At 29.6% G+C, this 18,127-nt stretch overlaps 1 protein-coding gene across 1 annotated transcript in view; it reads left to right on the top strand.

The window, feature by feature from the left end:
• The window catches only part of LOC105251396 (midasin), an 89,982-nt gene that overhangs the window by 59,285 nt on the left and 12,570 nt on the right, over positions 1–18,127 (top strand). Inside the window, exon 12 of the mRNA XM_011258204.3 lies at positions 17,909–18,053. Coding sequence (XP_011256506.1) covers positions 17,909–18,053 — 145 coding nt within the window. The remainder of the gene's footprint in view (positions 1–17,908; positions 18,054–18,127) is intronic.

Raw genomic sequence — 18,127 nt, 5'->3', positions numbered from 1 at the left:
GTGACACGAAATGATAAAAATGAAATAGAAAGCTGATTACACAATTGATGTAGTTACCTGTCATAAGAGTGCATTCATACATATTCGACTCGATTTCGCGGTCCGCAAATAATCATGTAAATTTAATTTGTTACGAAAAAAACTGATAAAAAAAATAAAATTCCGCGTATTACGCGAATGAGAGGAGTAGAACGCGGATATTTATTTAATTGGATAAGAGAATTGGTGGATCTCTCGAATGCTCGTTTATATGCAAACGGATATTCTCTGATTTTTGCGATTTCGCGTGCGAGAAACCGACTGCTTTATCTCTCTTTTCCTTATTGAAAAATTCCATGCATGTTAAACAGATCCTGGATGACATTGCGCTTTGATTCACGATTTTACGATTGACGTTGTTATGCTTGAAGTGCATTACAGTATTGTAAGCTGGAAACTTTATCCTCTCGAGAATTTTATGCGATGCGCGATCGTTCTCCCTCTGCTATATTTGAGAAGATGGCATCTTTAGTCTTCATTCATCATGGATTTATTTTTCGATGAGGAATAATAAAATAATACTTTAATAACATAAGCACGATTCTTAATCGTGCTTACAATATTACGAATTTATATAAATGTGATTTTCAGCGAGATAAATCGCATAATGCGTGTTTCTCATTTTTGTTCGATTAAAAATTACTTGGACAAAAACATTACTGACGATACGGAATTATACATGCAATAGATGCAGCTTATCGTTGTTTAGATCCTATGTAAAAGCAACGTATGGTGTGTACATATGTATTGCAGATACGATTGTATTTATATCTTCCGTCCGTTTATATCTCTCATCTCGGCTTCTGGATAGGATTTTTGGCATTTTTTGCACGCGCTACACATTAGATTCATTGTTTTCCGATACTACAAGAATAGACCACCTGGGACGTCACATCGATCGGAGCATCGACCGATGTAACCGGTGATTTACGTGGCCGTCGACCCACCCACAAGTCTCTCTACAATAACCAGAAGGACATACAATTTTTCATGTTAAACGGTCAAAAATTCTCAATAAGGATTTGAAAGAAAATATCAGAGCATATATAATTTAAAATTTCATTAATTTGAAAACTTGATAACTTGAAAAAAAGTTATATACGATCCTTTGAAACTTATATTTTAATTGCTCGAAATTGTTTTATCATGAATTTTTTATTCTATTAACTTCAACGTTACAATCAAAGAGCTTAAAACTAAATTTAAAATGAACTTTATTATAATCTTATCACGAGATAAGATATTTTGAAGCAATCCATGTACGTAGATACTTGTATCCTTCCATAATCCTTTAAGTTCCGTCTCGAAGATGCGATTATGTTTCGCATTTCGAGCATTTCGAGAAAAGCTTGTTGGAAAATGTCGTTGGCAAACGGTAGTAATCTTTGAAAGTCGACGAACATGTTGCAATGGAATTACCGAACCTTATCGTAATAGTGTTTTGTCAATTGTAACAATCGACCATTGTCATCGAAGCTTAAAGAGTATATCTCATTATTGAGTCTCTGACGTATTCTATTATATATTCCACAACAGAAAAAAACTAAATCATACAAACTGTAAAAATCTGGAAATTTTTTTCAAAAATTTTGAAACTTTAATTGAAATAAAAATAAAAATTTAGTTGAGAGAATTATTTCAAAAATGATATTATAGAATAAAACTATTAAAAACTATTTAAACATTTTATAACATGAGAATACATGAGAATGTTGTAAACATTTTATCGCATTTTATGATGATCGATTTTATCTTAAATTAATATTTAATATAATATTGTAAATTTTTAATATAATGTTATATATTCTAATTGTAATATATCTTAATAACACTATTAGTAATTGTTCGCTGTCAGATGTAATAGAGTTCTCGAAGGAACTCCATTGTCCTTGCGAGATTATTACAGTTTCCGTGACGACAGGAACGATATTGTTCTCGCCGCAAGCGACCGACAATTTCATTATGTATAAGCCTGGCCTTCTGCAGCACTTCCTGTCGGTCCAACAGACTGCCGAAGAAAGTGTCGCGAGGCTAAAGGGACCAGTAAGAAGGCCAAAAATCCCAATAGGATCCTTGCAGGATGAAAAATGGCACAATTTCTCGGGGGAGATTTTACTCTTCTATTCCATCGAGATACTCATCCTTGTCGATAATAGTGAGAGATTATGTGCAACGCAGCAGAAATATGACACGATTGCGTGCGAAAAGATGCGTCATTCGATGATAAAAATCGGAAATCGAAATTTAAATTAAAAATCGATTACGGTTGTTTCGCATGCATCCATCACTATTATTAATATTACTATCATTATAGTGGATGTCAATAAATAACAGATAATTTTAAGTCAGATATCTAATGAGAGTTCGAAATTTATTTGACTGATTTGATCGAATAAGGCCATTATCATAATTATTATCGATTTATTTCAATTTCGAACTATTGTGATATAGATTACTTAACGATTGGATCTGAAAGGATACGAAGTATATTAATTATTCGTACACATTTATAGCGATTAATCAGTTTCAAGAGTTTTCTCGAGAAAAATAGAGAAGATTAGAAAGATATATTTAATGGATTATATTATTTATTCTTAGCGCATTTAATCCATCGAATCAAGTGACACAGAAACGCTCTCTGATCAAATGTTACACACTGAGTTCTGAGACGTCTCTTGCAAAATTTCCCATATCTTTTCTGACCGGAAGATAAATGCAGTATCTCCAGACAAGCTGTGAGCACTGACTTCTCTCGGTGTCTCGGCAAGAATCTTCATTGCTCTTATCGCGTTACCTGCTACCTGATCCATCTTGCTTGTCTTCCAACCCTGGTGTAATTTTCAGTATTTCAAATATACAGTCATAGACAGACATTATGTTAGTCGTGCTTCAAGCACGGCTGCGTCCAACTGTTCAAGCATGCCAATACGCACAAACATGCTGGGACAGCTTATAATAGCGTTATGTACGCGAGACCGCGGTATCTCGATGCATTTGATGAACACTGACAGCAGCAGCTCACGCTACTAGTATCGGGGAACACAATTCAAGACTCGATACACGGGTGCGGTACCGAACATAATCGCGCTTTACAGAACAGTGCGCTTTATTCCAATCAAGTTTTGTTATCGGGCATGCAATTTAATCAGTAAGATCAGGGTGTCACTAAAATGTAAGCGCACAAATTTTGCACATTCTCAATATGCAATAATCATATTTTAACTCGATTAAATAGCCTTTCGAATTAAATTTTCTCCATAATTAATTATATATCTGTGGATAATTTCCTTAACATTTTATAAAAAGCTTTTCTATTAACATTTCTGCATATATTATTTTGATTGGAAGAGAAATGTGAGTCTTTTATTTGTGATGAAATTAAAAACAATAAATATCGAAATAATAATTTTATTTTCTTCTTCGCTTCTTCTTATTTACAATCTTCTTATAAATGAAATAAACTTATTTAGAGATTTCGGTCTTTACTAAGCCTCGACATTTAATATAAGCTTTTATAAGCTTCTGTGAAATTAATTTAGATTAACTTTCCTTAAAAAAAATAACAAATTTCAAATTAAATTTACATTATTTTCTGTCTTTATTGTTTAAGTGATAAATTCTTTGTAGATATTATTGAAATTTCTACTTGAAATTTCCACACCGGAAAGGATTTAATTCACTTCCGAGAACGCAGGTGCGATCCGCGTGTAACCATCAATAATGATGTACCACAAGCGGAACTTACAAAGGGTATACAGAGAAAGCTGTCTTCTTTTTCTCGACGCGAATACGACGATCTAACAATTTTTCTCCTTCTTTATTGCTTGATCTACCTTGATTAATGCGCGATTTCGACGTAACCCCTTTTGCTGATTTTCTCTCTCTCTCTCTCTCGCGCGCGCGCGCGCTTTCTATTCTTCTCCTCTCATCAATTCCGATCCCGACGAATCCATCGATCAGTTTCGAAGCAGGGAAATCTCTTTGTGCGCTTTCCAAGAGAGAGAATGGACTACGCGGGCAACTCGTGCCAAAGACAGGTCAGCGACGTCGCTCGTTTCTGTGATCTCATTTGTCACTGCCCACCGTTATTTACTCGCTTATTTTCACTCCGCGAAGATGCGACCTTTATAACGACACCAATTATTAATCATAACCCGTGTTTGTTTCTCATTTCAAGATGCTCCTCATTTATGTGGTTTGCACACAAGCCATATGAACATGCAAAGTTCATATCGTGCATATGGTATTTTATTCAATGTCTGCATAAGCGCATTAATAATTTTTTATATATATTGTCTATTTAAGTTAGATTACATTAATGTTGTTCATCCTCAAATTAACTATTTGATTCAAGTGGAAAATTAATATAAGAAACGGCAAACTTCTGTGGCATTAACGCTTGCTAATTTGAATTTTTATAAATTTTTCATCAACTATTAAAGCCCTATATTTATATATTTATATGTATATTTTAATTATTTAAAGATAACTGAGTAGATAACGACAATCGGCCTTTCCGGGTAAACGTTATCCCGTTTAGTGCACTGCGATTTATCTGTAGCATCTGGCAAATCCCATGGTATTAGTTCTAATTTAGGGACTGAATCTATGATATAGCGAGCGTATAATTTATTTAACCGATTTAACACGATTCCTTAACATGAGTTAACTACTGTCTTCGAAGATTTATCGGCCGCACGCACTTCATCCTAAGGCTAAGCGATCTTCCTAAATGGAATTACATTTTAAATTACGAAAACGTGGATAAAATGTAACAGCAGGAACAAACAGAGACAAACGATGGCCATTGTGCATCTCGGATGGATTAACCAAGTCATAAGTACTGCGGTGTATAAAATGTCATGACCAACTATATTTTTATCTAGGATTATAAAAAAATTAAACTTAAACAATTATATTAATATATCTTATTTTAATCTGTACTTTTATTTATTTCAATCGCTAATAAAATATTCGGCAAATTTGGAGTTTATTCTACTTATTGCCAATATATATTAAATATTGAAGTTAAATATCATATGAGTTTTTAATATAAAATCTACTTTAAATTACTAATATTTTGCTGAAAAATAATTTCGTTTATTTACACAAGTATTTATACAGGTATTACAGTATTTGTACAGGTATTACACACTTATATAAATATCTTCATAATTTAAAAAATTTTTTTCTTTTTAAGAGAGAAGATTAACTTCTCAAATTTATCAAAGATTTATTAAAATTTTATATCACAATTTATGTTTTTATTTTTTCTTTTACACTTCTTTAACTTTTAATTTTATATTTACTTTTAATACATCATATCCAAAAATATAATGTGGACTTTCGAGATCTATCGCACGAACTCTATTTACGCAAAACGATATCGGATTTGACATCTTATAAAAAGAAGTAATCTCATCGAGGATTATTATTCCGTAGAGGATAATGTTTGATACCGCAAAATTACCTACCTTCTGGTAATCTTTTGAGGGTATCTCATAAAATAACCGGCCCCAAAATGCCACCGCAATTCCTTATCTCCCAGGTTTTTCTCGAAGGAAAGTTACGTGTCTGCCTATTCGAGGATAGTTTCACTACGGGAGATATTTATCCTGTATTTACACGACGAGCTTGTTGAAATTTCAGAGAATCGTAAAAAACCTACGCCCACGTCGTGGGCCAATGTTATTTTATGCAACAATCGCATAAAATACGTGTGACATGTGTTACGTTACGTGCTGGGCAACACGATATATGACGCACTTCCCTCTTCAAATTATACACTTTACAATTTCAAAGATGTCTCCTATTGTATTCCAACCGCACGTTTAACCCTGTAGTTATATGTCTAATTTCCATTTCACGTCGACATTGAACAAAGACAAATGACGCTTACAATTAGTTAGCTCAGAAAGGTAATTGAATATTAAGTCTAGGACACATATTCGCGCATATATACATCAGATTCCAAACTCAGCTTTTAGGAAATACGTGCGATAAAATATTTACGATGTTGTTTATAGAGAAAAAAATCAATATCTCTTACTTTTTTTTTAGTAATGATCTAAAAATTCTTTCCAAAAGCAAATTTTTCTTCGTGAGTTTAAAATCGATTTTTTTTAGTAAATATTTTATTATTTTAAATAATATTAAGTATTATATTATTTCTTAATTACTTCTCAAAATATATAAAGACAAAATTAAATACAGTCAAATTTGATAAAAATTAAATACAAGATTAAATTTGATTTTTTATTGAAATCTTTTATGCTTAATTTGATAAATATTCTTCTAAATAATCAAAGATTATTATCTTTTGATACATATAAGTGATACGAATAATTAGTTCAGTTATTTTAATGTTCACTTTTATATTGTATTTTATATCTTATTAAAATATATCTAATTAAAAGAGGAACTTAAGAGCATCTTGCATAACGTCAGAAGAACGATATCGATCGTGAAATCTCTTTTGTCTAATATCATATGCATGCGGTTCTCTTAAATCTCATTGAATCTGGCTCAATGATTCTCTGGAATTTGGGGCGCGTGCATACACTTTCGTACACCGGCTGCACCTTTGCAGAGAGTAGTTCGTGTATACCTATACAACATCGGCTAATAAATCATTTTGGGTATATACCGCACATTTCCCCAAAAACAACATATATCACTGCTTCACTAGTTAGAAATGATCTTTGGATCGGTGCCATCAGCATTCAAGCAGAATTTATCATTTGCATCATTGAATTAATATTTAATATATAATTAAACGCTGTTACGATAATACATATTAATATAATATTTTTACAAATAAGGGATTATAATTTATAAATTAGTTATAAATTATAAATTATACACAATTATAAATTATAAATTATAATTATAAATTATATACGAGAAACCCAGGACGTTAGTTATAATTTTCAAACTGTTATAACAGCATGTAAAATGCATATATTATAGTAGTTCAATTTTAAATATTGACAAGTATATATTTTTGTATTTTCCTTTTTTTTAATCATTTCAATAAGCAAGACATTTTGCGCGGATATTTTATTAATTCTAAATATTCTGGGATTAATAAAATTAGGATATATTCTCTCTTCATGTAATATCTCTGATGACGATATCTTTTTGTTTCTCCATTTTTCACATTCGCGAAATATAACTTGATTCGAAATAAAAGATCGCGTTGAAATTGGGCTCGCTCGTGTTAATTAGAAAGAAAATGCCATCGATGTGATCGTAAAATCAGAATTAGAGTCGACGAACTGGTCGAGAGCGAGGGTTTCTCTCTTGCTGACTATGAGTCCGTGATTCTAGGAGCGACATGCCGAGATATGTTTGCCCAGATCTTCGTGAAGAGGACACTTCCGCGCATTGCAGAGGCTGGGAAAAGTACCATCTTTCGCTGGTGGCTATTCCTGTCATCTAGCACGACAAGCTTTTTAATGGGATCTAGCATCTGAGTACGCGAGGGAATGGATCTCTATTCCTTTCAGATAAAATAGGGAAGATTTAGATGAACCGCCCTAACTATAAACTTGTCATTATAAAGTATATTATAGTTATATTGAGTATCATATTCGTGATATAAGCAAGAATATCTCGTTATTCTTTGTATAAAAATAATGTATAATAAGCGCTGTACGATAATATATTATAATTAATGCAAATAATTGCAAATTATGGAACCAAATTGCAAATTATGGAACCAATTTTCTTTTATCATGAAAATAAAAATCATACATACATACAAAAAACTTATTCTTCATTTTTATAACTTATCTTTAGACGAAAAATTATTTTTCTATTTTCTTTTATATAAAAAAAATATTAATCGTATTAGATTGATTATTATTAATATATAAATTGAGAATTTTAATATTTAATATTACTAATAATAATCATATTCAATAAGAAAAAAATTGATTTGTGTAAAAAAAATTTAGAATTATGACAGTAAATCGCACTTTTTCACAAATCACGAGTTCAATCGTAAAAATAACTGAGAAACATCAATATTGCTGATAGATTAGCTGAATGAGCCAGCTTCAAAGATTCGATATTTGCCACTTCGCTTCGTTTCAGCATAGTCGTTCTATTTCTAGAAAAATTCACGGTGGAAGAACGAATGGTATCGAATCGATATAGGCCGAGAGGGAAGAGACAGCGCACATAAAAGTAGAAAAACTTTTAATCGGATTACGTGAAATTTGCGATCAAATTATAAAATATTTTTACCAGTATTACAGCGCATAATTGACTGTTAAAGATCTTGACACGAATAGTTTACTTCATTATAGACATGTGATTATTGAAAAAAATAAGAAAAGAAATCGAAAACAATTCATTTTTGGTATATTTAGATTTCTTTCTAAACTGAAATCTGAAATGTGATAACAAGTCGCACTAACTAAACGTACTTATTTTCATCCCTTGGAATTTGAATTTCTCCCCGGAGAATAATCAAATTAAACAAGCATGGAATAAACTTTTAATGATATTTTTAATTGCTGAAAAAAGCACGCGAAAAAGTGTAAAACATCTTTTTAATTTCAAATGTATTAAAAAGATCGTCACTAAAAATTAAGCAACAATTATGAAATAGTCTATAAACATAAAATATTTATATTTAATCTGACAAGTGGATTTTATAATATTTTATGTGACATATATTTTCATGTCTAATCGATAATATTACCAAATGTCAATCTTCAGTAGAAATTCGATAAAATTCGAATAGCTTTTACTTCATTCGGCATTCAATTGGTTGGTTTCTTTATAATCGTCGCGCATGAGAAATCTTGGAGGTTTGCGTCCATCTCTTCCATTCTATTCAAATTTAATAAGTCATTGTCGCGAAAATACAATGAAATCTCGTTAGCATCATATGCTCAGTTAAATGAGAAAACACAGAAACTCTACAAAACGGAAAAAAGATATATCTCTTTTTGTCTTTTAATTATTAATATAATAATATTTTAATTTTAATTATATGTTTAATTAAATTTTAAGCTTATTATTTTTAATTTTTTACTACAATATCGTTGTCATATAAAAAATTATAATTTTTATCATATAACTATATTTCTTTTTTACGCTGATAATAGTTCGCAATATATTGATAAAAGAAGATCGACAGCATGTAATTACGCTTTTCTTTTTATTTTTATTACGAGGGAATTACTAAAAGAAAGTATCATCAGTACTAAAGTTTTTACAAGTTTTATCAGCGACGGAAAGCACCTGCAAACTTTTCGTTGAGAATATCTACATTCAAATAATTCATTTCGTTTCCTACGTAAAATTCAAAGTTTAATTTAACTTCCCGGCGCAAGACAATAGTAACTGTTAATTTGATTATGACATAGAATGTGAAGGAATTGTGAATTCTATATCTAACTCACAATTTCCAAGTAGCTATCTACATCTTCAATATTCCGTTAATGTTCTCTGAAATGCACAATAATGTGCACAGCATTTTGCATTGTTAGAACATCTTGCCACAATAGTGGTGGATTATCATGTAATTAAGTAACTGTGTGAAATACTTTGAGATTAAAGAGCTTTTTTCTGAAGCCATATAAATTTAGTACGAATAACTCTTTCTTTTAAGTTTAATTTTTTTATTAATTTTCTCATAATAAAAATTAAAGAAATTTTTCATTACATGCTATCGATATTCTTTTATCGAAGAAGATATTACACATTATTAGAAGCGTAGAAAAAGAATAAGTTCCTAGGATAAAGCAAACATTTAGATAAAAATTTGCAATCAAGTAAAAAGCTTTTCTGTGAACTTTTTTTACTAGTGACCTACCTGCATAGAATTTTACATAGAAAGATAATGAAAACTTAGTTAAAAATATCAATTGCTTTTTATGTTATCATAAGAACATAATTATAATGCAATAATTAAGATTAAAGAGCAAGTTAAAATTTAAAGATATAAAAGTAAATATGATTAAAATATATTACTATAAGAAGATGTAAAGATTTATAGTAATTATCACAATTTTAGAATTTTAAGAGGTTTTTTTTAAATATGTAGAAAAAAATATACTATCCTTTATTCATAGCAAAAATATTGCATTATTCTTTATTCATAATTTTTATATTGCATTTTTATATTGCATAATTTTCATATTGCATTATTCTTTATTCATAATTTTTATTCATAAAATATTGCATTATTTTCCACTGTGTATTAAGATATATGATTAAAAAAAAGTTTCATGCCAATATTTAAAAATATTCATTCATGACAAAATTCCTATTTATTCGAAGGATTGCTTCGTTTTCTACTTTAGGGAGAGAAAGACTTTTATCTCTATAAAGGTTTCTTATCCTCATTTAATGGTACGGAACTGCTGTACTTTAAGTTTAATGCCTGGCAAATGTATTTGTCTGAAAATTCTCTTTTGTTTCATATCCGTAATTTCTTCTTTAATGATAAATTTCAGTTATATGTATTGTTGTTGTTTACAATGTGTGATATACTTACGATCCTTTTTATGGAATAAGTTTTTCAGAAAAATTATATCTATATAAAAAGCTTATACTGAAATTTGTAAAATATCAAACGGACGTTTTACTAAAATATTTGATTAAAATTATAGTTGCTAATTGAAATTTTTGTGTAAAATCGATGCAAAAATTATAACATATTTTTAATTATATATATATATATATATATATATATATATATATATATATATAGTTATATTTTACAGAACATATTTATACTAATTGATGATAAACATAATATTTAGTGAATTTACATCAATAAATTTTCTTCAAATCCTGATGAATTTAAATGTTGAAATGCACGTAATCGTTTTAATAGATAATAATCGTTTTATATATTTCTCAATATTAGCGGTTTATACGTAAGTACTTCTTAATTATGTTGTAAAATCGCTAAGTACATCAAACCGGGATCGATCGTCTTGAGAAACTCGGAAGTCTCGAGTAAAGTGCGGAACGTTAAAGATGTATCGTCTCTCTCAAGACACCAAAAACTGCAGGACCATTTTACGACGCGCCGACTAAAATTGCGTTTAATATTATGTTTGATTTATTTTTATAGTCATGAGAGAGACGAACGGTACATACTCTATATATACCAAAATTTTTGTTCCATATCCCCATAGTGCGCGATAATCATATTTTACATGGTAAGGCTGCCTACTCTCTGAACATCTAAAAATTTAAAATTTAGCGCGATATTATGTCACTCTCACCACAATTACCTCTCCTTCTCCCTCTTTCTCTCTCTCTCTCTCTCTTATGCAATTAAAACTTCTGCACAATTTATAAAAACTGTAACAAGATTATGCTGCTTCTCGTCAGATAAAGGTTTAATATAAAAAATTTTGTAAAGCTTGTATTTTAAAGGAGAGAAGAAGAAGAATTTACATAAAATATAACTTATTATTTTTACGCATTATGAATATATAAATGTACGTGCATAATAATGTATAATAATATAAGTTATTAATAGAGTAATAGAAAATTTCTGATAAATATAAACATATAATAGCTTCAGAAATATCGTTTAAATCAACGTCGACTGACATAATTCTTGACAAATTTAAAATTGATATTTTTATAAAAATATAACTGCAATATTTGCTTGAGATCCGATTGCTGCTGACATTAAAATACTGTATCAAAGCTAACGTTATGAATTGACAAAAAAACTGTTTCGTGTATTTTATAATCTTTTCATGCATTTTTCGTTTTATGAAGGTGGCGAACCTCTTTCAAATGTATGAGAAGCGTCATCGTGATGAAAGCGCATTAAAATGATATTGCATTGGTAGACTTTAAAACCATATCCGAAAACGCATAACAGTCAACACGTAAATCCCTTTGCGGTCTAGTGATGTTATATGATGTCATAAAAAATTCGTTATTCGTGCTCACCGAATAAAACCATTTACATGATCTCCACATTTATTCTTTTAGTTTTTTTATGACAGTACAACGATTATTTTTTAATATAATTCTATCAAACGTAATCTTGATTTTGGTCTTTGTCTGCCAACGAATTTAATTCAATATTTAATTGATAATTACAAGTATTTAAAAATAAATATTATTTTTAATAGAATGAATTTTATTACGATAAAATCAGTTTACATTATCGTAGAAATTTACACAGTTTCACGCAACCAGCATTCTTCGTTAATAAGATATCGCAAGAAGACAAGCTTGAAGGAATAAGCTGAAAAGCATCGTTTTTTTTTTGCGCGATCCTTTCAGGAAGACCGTTGTCATCATTATCACGCTCTACTAGTGCCAGTCAATGGCCAAAAAGCGCACATCTTTGAGTAAGAATTTACGCTAACGACTCATGGTCTACTTCTTATGAACTCGTTAAATCTTCTTTTGCACTTCATCCATAATCTTATAACTTCATTTTCACCTTTAGAATTGATTTTTCGGAACCCTCAAAAAATAAAAGTGTATGAAATTATTAAAGCAATCTCTAAGAATATGCTCTTGATTTTTCCGTCGTGTTTAGATTACTTATTTATCTATTTTTATTGATTTACTATATCAATTTTTTAAAATGACAGAATCTGTAACAGTTGAGCTATAAATGTTACAGCAATTCTGCTGATAAGAGGGATTTAATTAAAAATTCAGATTTATATGGAATTTGAGATATAAAATCTTTAAATATTATTATTTGAATCGCGTTGGATTTTTGAACTTCTAGCTCTGATAAGTTTTTTAATCCTTTTTGATCCATATTATTCCATATTCTTGTATTCATAAAATCTGGAATTTTAATATTTGATTTCTTGAAATTGAATACCTTGCTAAATTAAATTTTATTTTCAAGAATTACTACCACTATTTTTAATTCAAATGTAATTATCTGATAGCTTAACATTAAACAAACATATAAAATTGTATTACGTTTTCGATAAGAATACTTTTATTCGATAAAAAGATTTTTCAGATATTTATATTTTATTATAATATTTATATAATTATTATAATAAAAATTATATTAATTTATAGAATACTATTAAATATTTTTCTAAAATTTTTGTCTAAAGATATCTATTTAAGAGATAAAATTCACTCTGTTACTTTGATTACAATAAAAATTCAAAATACAAATAAAATATAGAAATCGAATCGTACACATACTATACATATATATGTACTATACATATATACGTATAGTTTAAAATACGTGGCGCCATCGTGGAGATATCGCGTTTTGTGTGTATTTTTCTTTTCTTCAAAAACAGAATCTTTTTCCATTAGTAGTGACTCTGAGCAATCGATTTGTTAAGTCACGTCCTGTTTTACTTCCGCGTTGGATTGGGCAAAGTCGAATGTGCTTCCTATTTTTCCTCTAAACTGGATAAACTGATTGGATAGACTGCGTTATTCAATGATACTATAGAAGATTAGAGATCGGTTGAACAAATATTTTTTTTTGCTGACTAATGAACTTTTACATACGGGTGAAATAATTTAATCAATTTAATGAGCTCGTTTCTATCAATTCGCGAAGTTAATATATTTTGCCCGAATATTACATTAACTTTTTATCGGAAAATCTGTTTGAATTTCTCATTAATAAATATATAATTTTTCACATTGTCTTTTTATTTATTATTACATTTTTTAGTTCGTACTATTTCCTTAATTTCATAATTTTAATCTTTTACAATCATAGTCAAATCATGAAAGCAGAATTGAATTACGTTTAGAAATATGTTACTAAGTAATAAAATATATTTATTAAATAAATAAAAATTATATATTATTCCGATTGAATCTGAATTATTCTTTCAATGATGCTAAATTTGCAAATGTTATCGATAATTTTGTATCTAATATATAGTATCTAAAATTGTTAATAGAGAAAGAGAATCTAAATGATAGCTTTAATTTGCTTTAAATTATTATAACATCTGTAAGCATGTAATAATTAAATGTAATAGAAGAGAGTAAAATGTGTTTTATGTTATTTAGAGTTATTTAAAAATATATTTATTTTTCCAAAAAGAAAACAAAACAAGCAACAATCATTCTATTTCTAGCTTAAATTTTTTCTTTCCATATGTGTTAACGTTTGTCGCACCACAATTGCGTTCACGAATGTAATATCTCTCGCGCAATAAAGAAGTCGTTAAAAGGAAATCAAAAATTTCTGACTGCGTGAGAGTTTATTCCAGACGGTTCTCTACTTTCTCCGTTATCGTGGAATTTGCATTCCTCTGTCACCTTCCGAATTTCGTCTTTGCACTTCATAGTTGACTCCTCCTTGAATTTTTACGTGTTCCGAATACGGGAATCCTTCGAGAAAATTGTCGTGAAAGAGTATTATTCTTAAAAAAAAAATCACACACTCCTTATTTTATTGCAAACGAGACTAAAGATTTGAAAAGCCGAAAATGTTCAATCTTGATATCTTTCATTATGCAATAAAATTGCTCGAAACAAAATACATATTTTTTTATATCTTAGAGCGCAGATTTTTAGATATAAAATCGAATGAAAGTAGAATGGATATATCAGTAATTGACCATTCATGCTGGTAATAATGAATATACTTACAATGTATTTCAATTATTGTACAAATCATGACATAAGTAATACTTTTCCAAAATTAAATGAAAAGATGATGTAATTGTAACAATCAATATATATATTAAAAGCAATTAATATTCCCTGATGTCATTATCTTTTGTTACATTTTGATGCAAAATTAATAATATTAAGATTTAAAAAATACGACTTATAAGAAATTAATTTTTTTCTGTTTGTACTGTTGAAAAATGTTGGAAACAATTGAGTTAAAGTTATATTCTCTCGAAAATACTAAAAGAAAATGTATATTTTTACATCACAATTTTTTGTCTGTTGGTAGCTCTCTTTGTCGATACGCATATATAAAATTTTTGCTGCAACTTGGTGAGGAATGTCACTTGCTTTTTTCACCATCTTGAATTTCTCTGTAAAAAATTTGAGATATTTCCCACACAAGAAAGCCGGCAGTGAAGCTCGCGCCGAAAAGCGCGCTCGCAGAAACTCGATATTGAGTTTTCTCGCTTCGTAACCAACAAGAGATGAATTCATGGCGTCGTTTCGAGGTTTCTGCATACGAATGCAATAAATATTTAATGCGCGTGTAATGTACAAAGTGTGCAGGATGGGTCATTTCTATATCGGATATTTTTCTTCATATCTTTTTCCTTTAAAAAATATTTAATGCGATTGTCATGTGCATTTGTCAATATTCTTATCTTTATATTTCAAAATGTAATATTCGAATAAAACAGTCGTTATATTTTCCTGTTAATAGACATATATTTTGCGGGCTGAAAAGGTCACGAGGCAAATTATCGTGAGATATTTCTTCAGTGACCGATTTCTTTGAAGATTGCATTTATTTCTCATAATCTATATTGCTCACGCAGAAAACACATTTAGCAATTTCATGCTCGACGATGTCGTTTTCCATAGAAAATATAACGGGGGCGAACCACGATAGCAAATTCATCTGTACAGAATATCTTCGCAAAAACATTTTTATAACTTCCATTCAAAATATATTATTAGCACTTTGAACAAAAATATAAATATTTTGTATAAATGCATACATTCAATGCCAATCAACATTATGTCCAATTAAAATGCATTGTGATGTGAGCTGTTGTGATGCTTGTGTTTCTCGTTATTCGTAATAAAAATAACGAATAAGTAAATGACGGATGTTCGAGACGAATTCTGATTTTAAAACGAGCTTCAATGTAATTAAATTTCTAAACTTAATCGAGAATAATTACACGATTGGTGATCGATTATTCGCAATCAAGCATGACGAATATTTACTTGCAATCAATTTATTTGCTTTAAGCAAATTAAGCTGCTAATTTCATCGGCAGCGATTTCACCTGACGATTTCGCCTGGTGAGGCAAACTGTCCCATCAGATCACGTTAATTTTTGACGGATTTGTGAAAAATGGGCGACTTTGAGAGATTATCACCCGTACGTAAATCCATATCAGACCGACATCAATCACTTTAATGCTTGATATTTTTGGATACCCTTCGATTCACTCAGAAGATTATCCTGCCGGATATTCTTCGAGAATCTCCCCCTCGACTGCGAGAACGCGTCGGAGAGTTAATGCGCCTTCTTAAAATACGAAAGCGGCTTCATCGTTGAAAGAAAAGAGATATCAAGTCGGCTAGAATAATAATGGATATTAAATTTTGATCTCATGTGAAAACATTTGCTTCTAAAATTTTGCGCGTAAACATACGATTGTTATTAATCTTCCATGACTTTTCATGCATTAATTAAAGAGAGAAAGAAAGAGAAAAAAATCGATAATCTCTTGATAAAAATTTTATAGTTTGATAAAAAATTAATTAATTAATTACAGTATATCTTACAAAAATAATTTCTTATTTTGTCACATAATTTTTAAAAAGATTACAAGTTCGTTTTACACATGCCAGTTTAATTTTCAGTTTTCATTTACAATATGATAAAGTTTTCAATCAAATGCAGTCGATCCTATAAAGTTCCTACAAGATATTATATCGTGCACAAAGCAAAAGCTTTACAAACTTCCTAGCGAAACCTGTATTCAGTTCGTAAGCTACTAAAGCTGTTAATTATGTAACACTATGTATGCTATATTATTGCAATCTTGTCTGTGAATATTTTACGTCGAATACGTACCATCATTCGCCTAATTTTCCATGCTGATTATAGCATGTTCTTTTAATTTATGTATACTTTGCGCGATTCTAGCTTTCATTGACATCGAAATCTCCTCGAAATTCGAATGCTCTCTTACTGTTCATTCATAAATCAATTTAGCAAATACTGTATGTATTTCCTATAACTAACTAATTATAGTTTCCTCTTTAAATTGACATCCCACATTGAGCTAACTTTGCATATAATTTGTCATAATATATCGTTAAACAATAGTTTGGTCTTTGAACATATTTACATAATTTTCGGAACGTAAAATTAACCATTATTGCGCGAATCAATTATGTTATACCACAGTCGATTTAATTATATATATAATAAAATATATAATAAATATATATAACTATATAATAAACATATATATAATTTAAATTATAATTATTATATTTATATTATATTTATAATTATTATTCCATGCATTTCACTTGCATAATATTTGCGCAACTCTAACTAAATTTTAATATTCTTAAATTCCCGTACAAAAAATTTGAAAGTTGCGATTGAAAAGAGTGTCATGCGTGCATATGCATGAAAACGGACGACACGTGAAAATTTGTTTGATTGCGTTCGCGGCACAAATATAGTGATATATAGCGATGAACGTATATCTGTATGTATACGAACGTATAAAATTCTCGCACTGCGGCAATATAGAATTTTTTCGGTGGTTGATTTTTATTCGTCGATATGCCGACTTATTTACCACGGTAAATATCTTTTTGGCCGATATTTTATCGTCGTCTTCGGTCGCAAATTATTCGACGAGCAAGACTGCAACATCTTCAACGATCCGCTCGTTGATATTGCAATTCAATTTCCTAGGTCAGAAAATAAAAAGAGGAAAAACATTTTAATAACATATATAAATATATTACATTGAGCCTTATTTCGTGCATATCTTAATCTCTCAAAAAATATTTATATGTGTTTCTATATTTTTTTATTATTAAGCAAAGTATTATTTTAGAAAAGAATCATTCTTTTAATTTTTAATGTTATATAAATAAATTTAAATTAATAAAATAACTTTTTATATTCTCTATTATTATAATTTGAACCTGATAAGCAAGAAAACATTTTTTATCATTTTTTAGACGGATTACAATCGACATCTCGAGCAACTATTTGAACGCGTAACGACTCTGCTTATGGATAGCCTGCAGACGAAGATAGCCATTGACAAATTGGACCAAGTTGTCGAGCTTCATGAGCATTTGGAACAAGTGCGACATTTATTCGGTAAGTAAAGGGATTTAACTATCAGGATGAAATTTTCTTTTTGACTGATTAGAAAGAAAAGTCTAATCTTTATT

The sequence above is a fragment of the Camponotus floridanus genome, unplaced genomic scaffold (genome assembly GCF_003227725.1).
Source record: "Camponotus floridanus strain SB8 unplaced genomic scaffold, Cflo_v7.5 scaffold3, whole genome shotgun sequence".
Classification (NCBI taxonomy): Eukaryota; Metazoa; Arthropoda; class Insecta; order Hymenoptera; family Formicidae; genus Camponotus; species Camponotus floridanus.
Note: the sequence above shows the minus strand (reverse complement) of the source record. Positions and strands in the feature narration are given on the sequence as shown.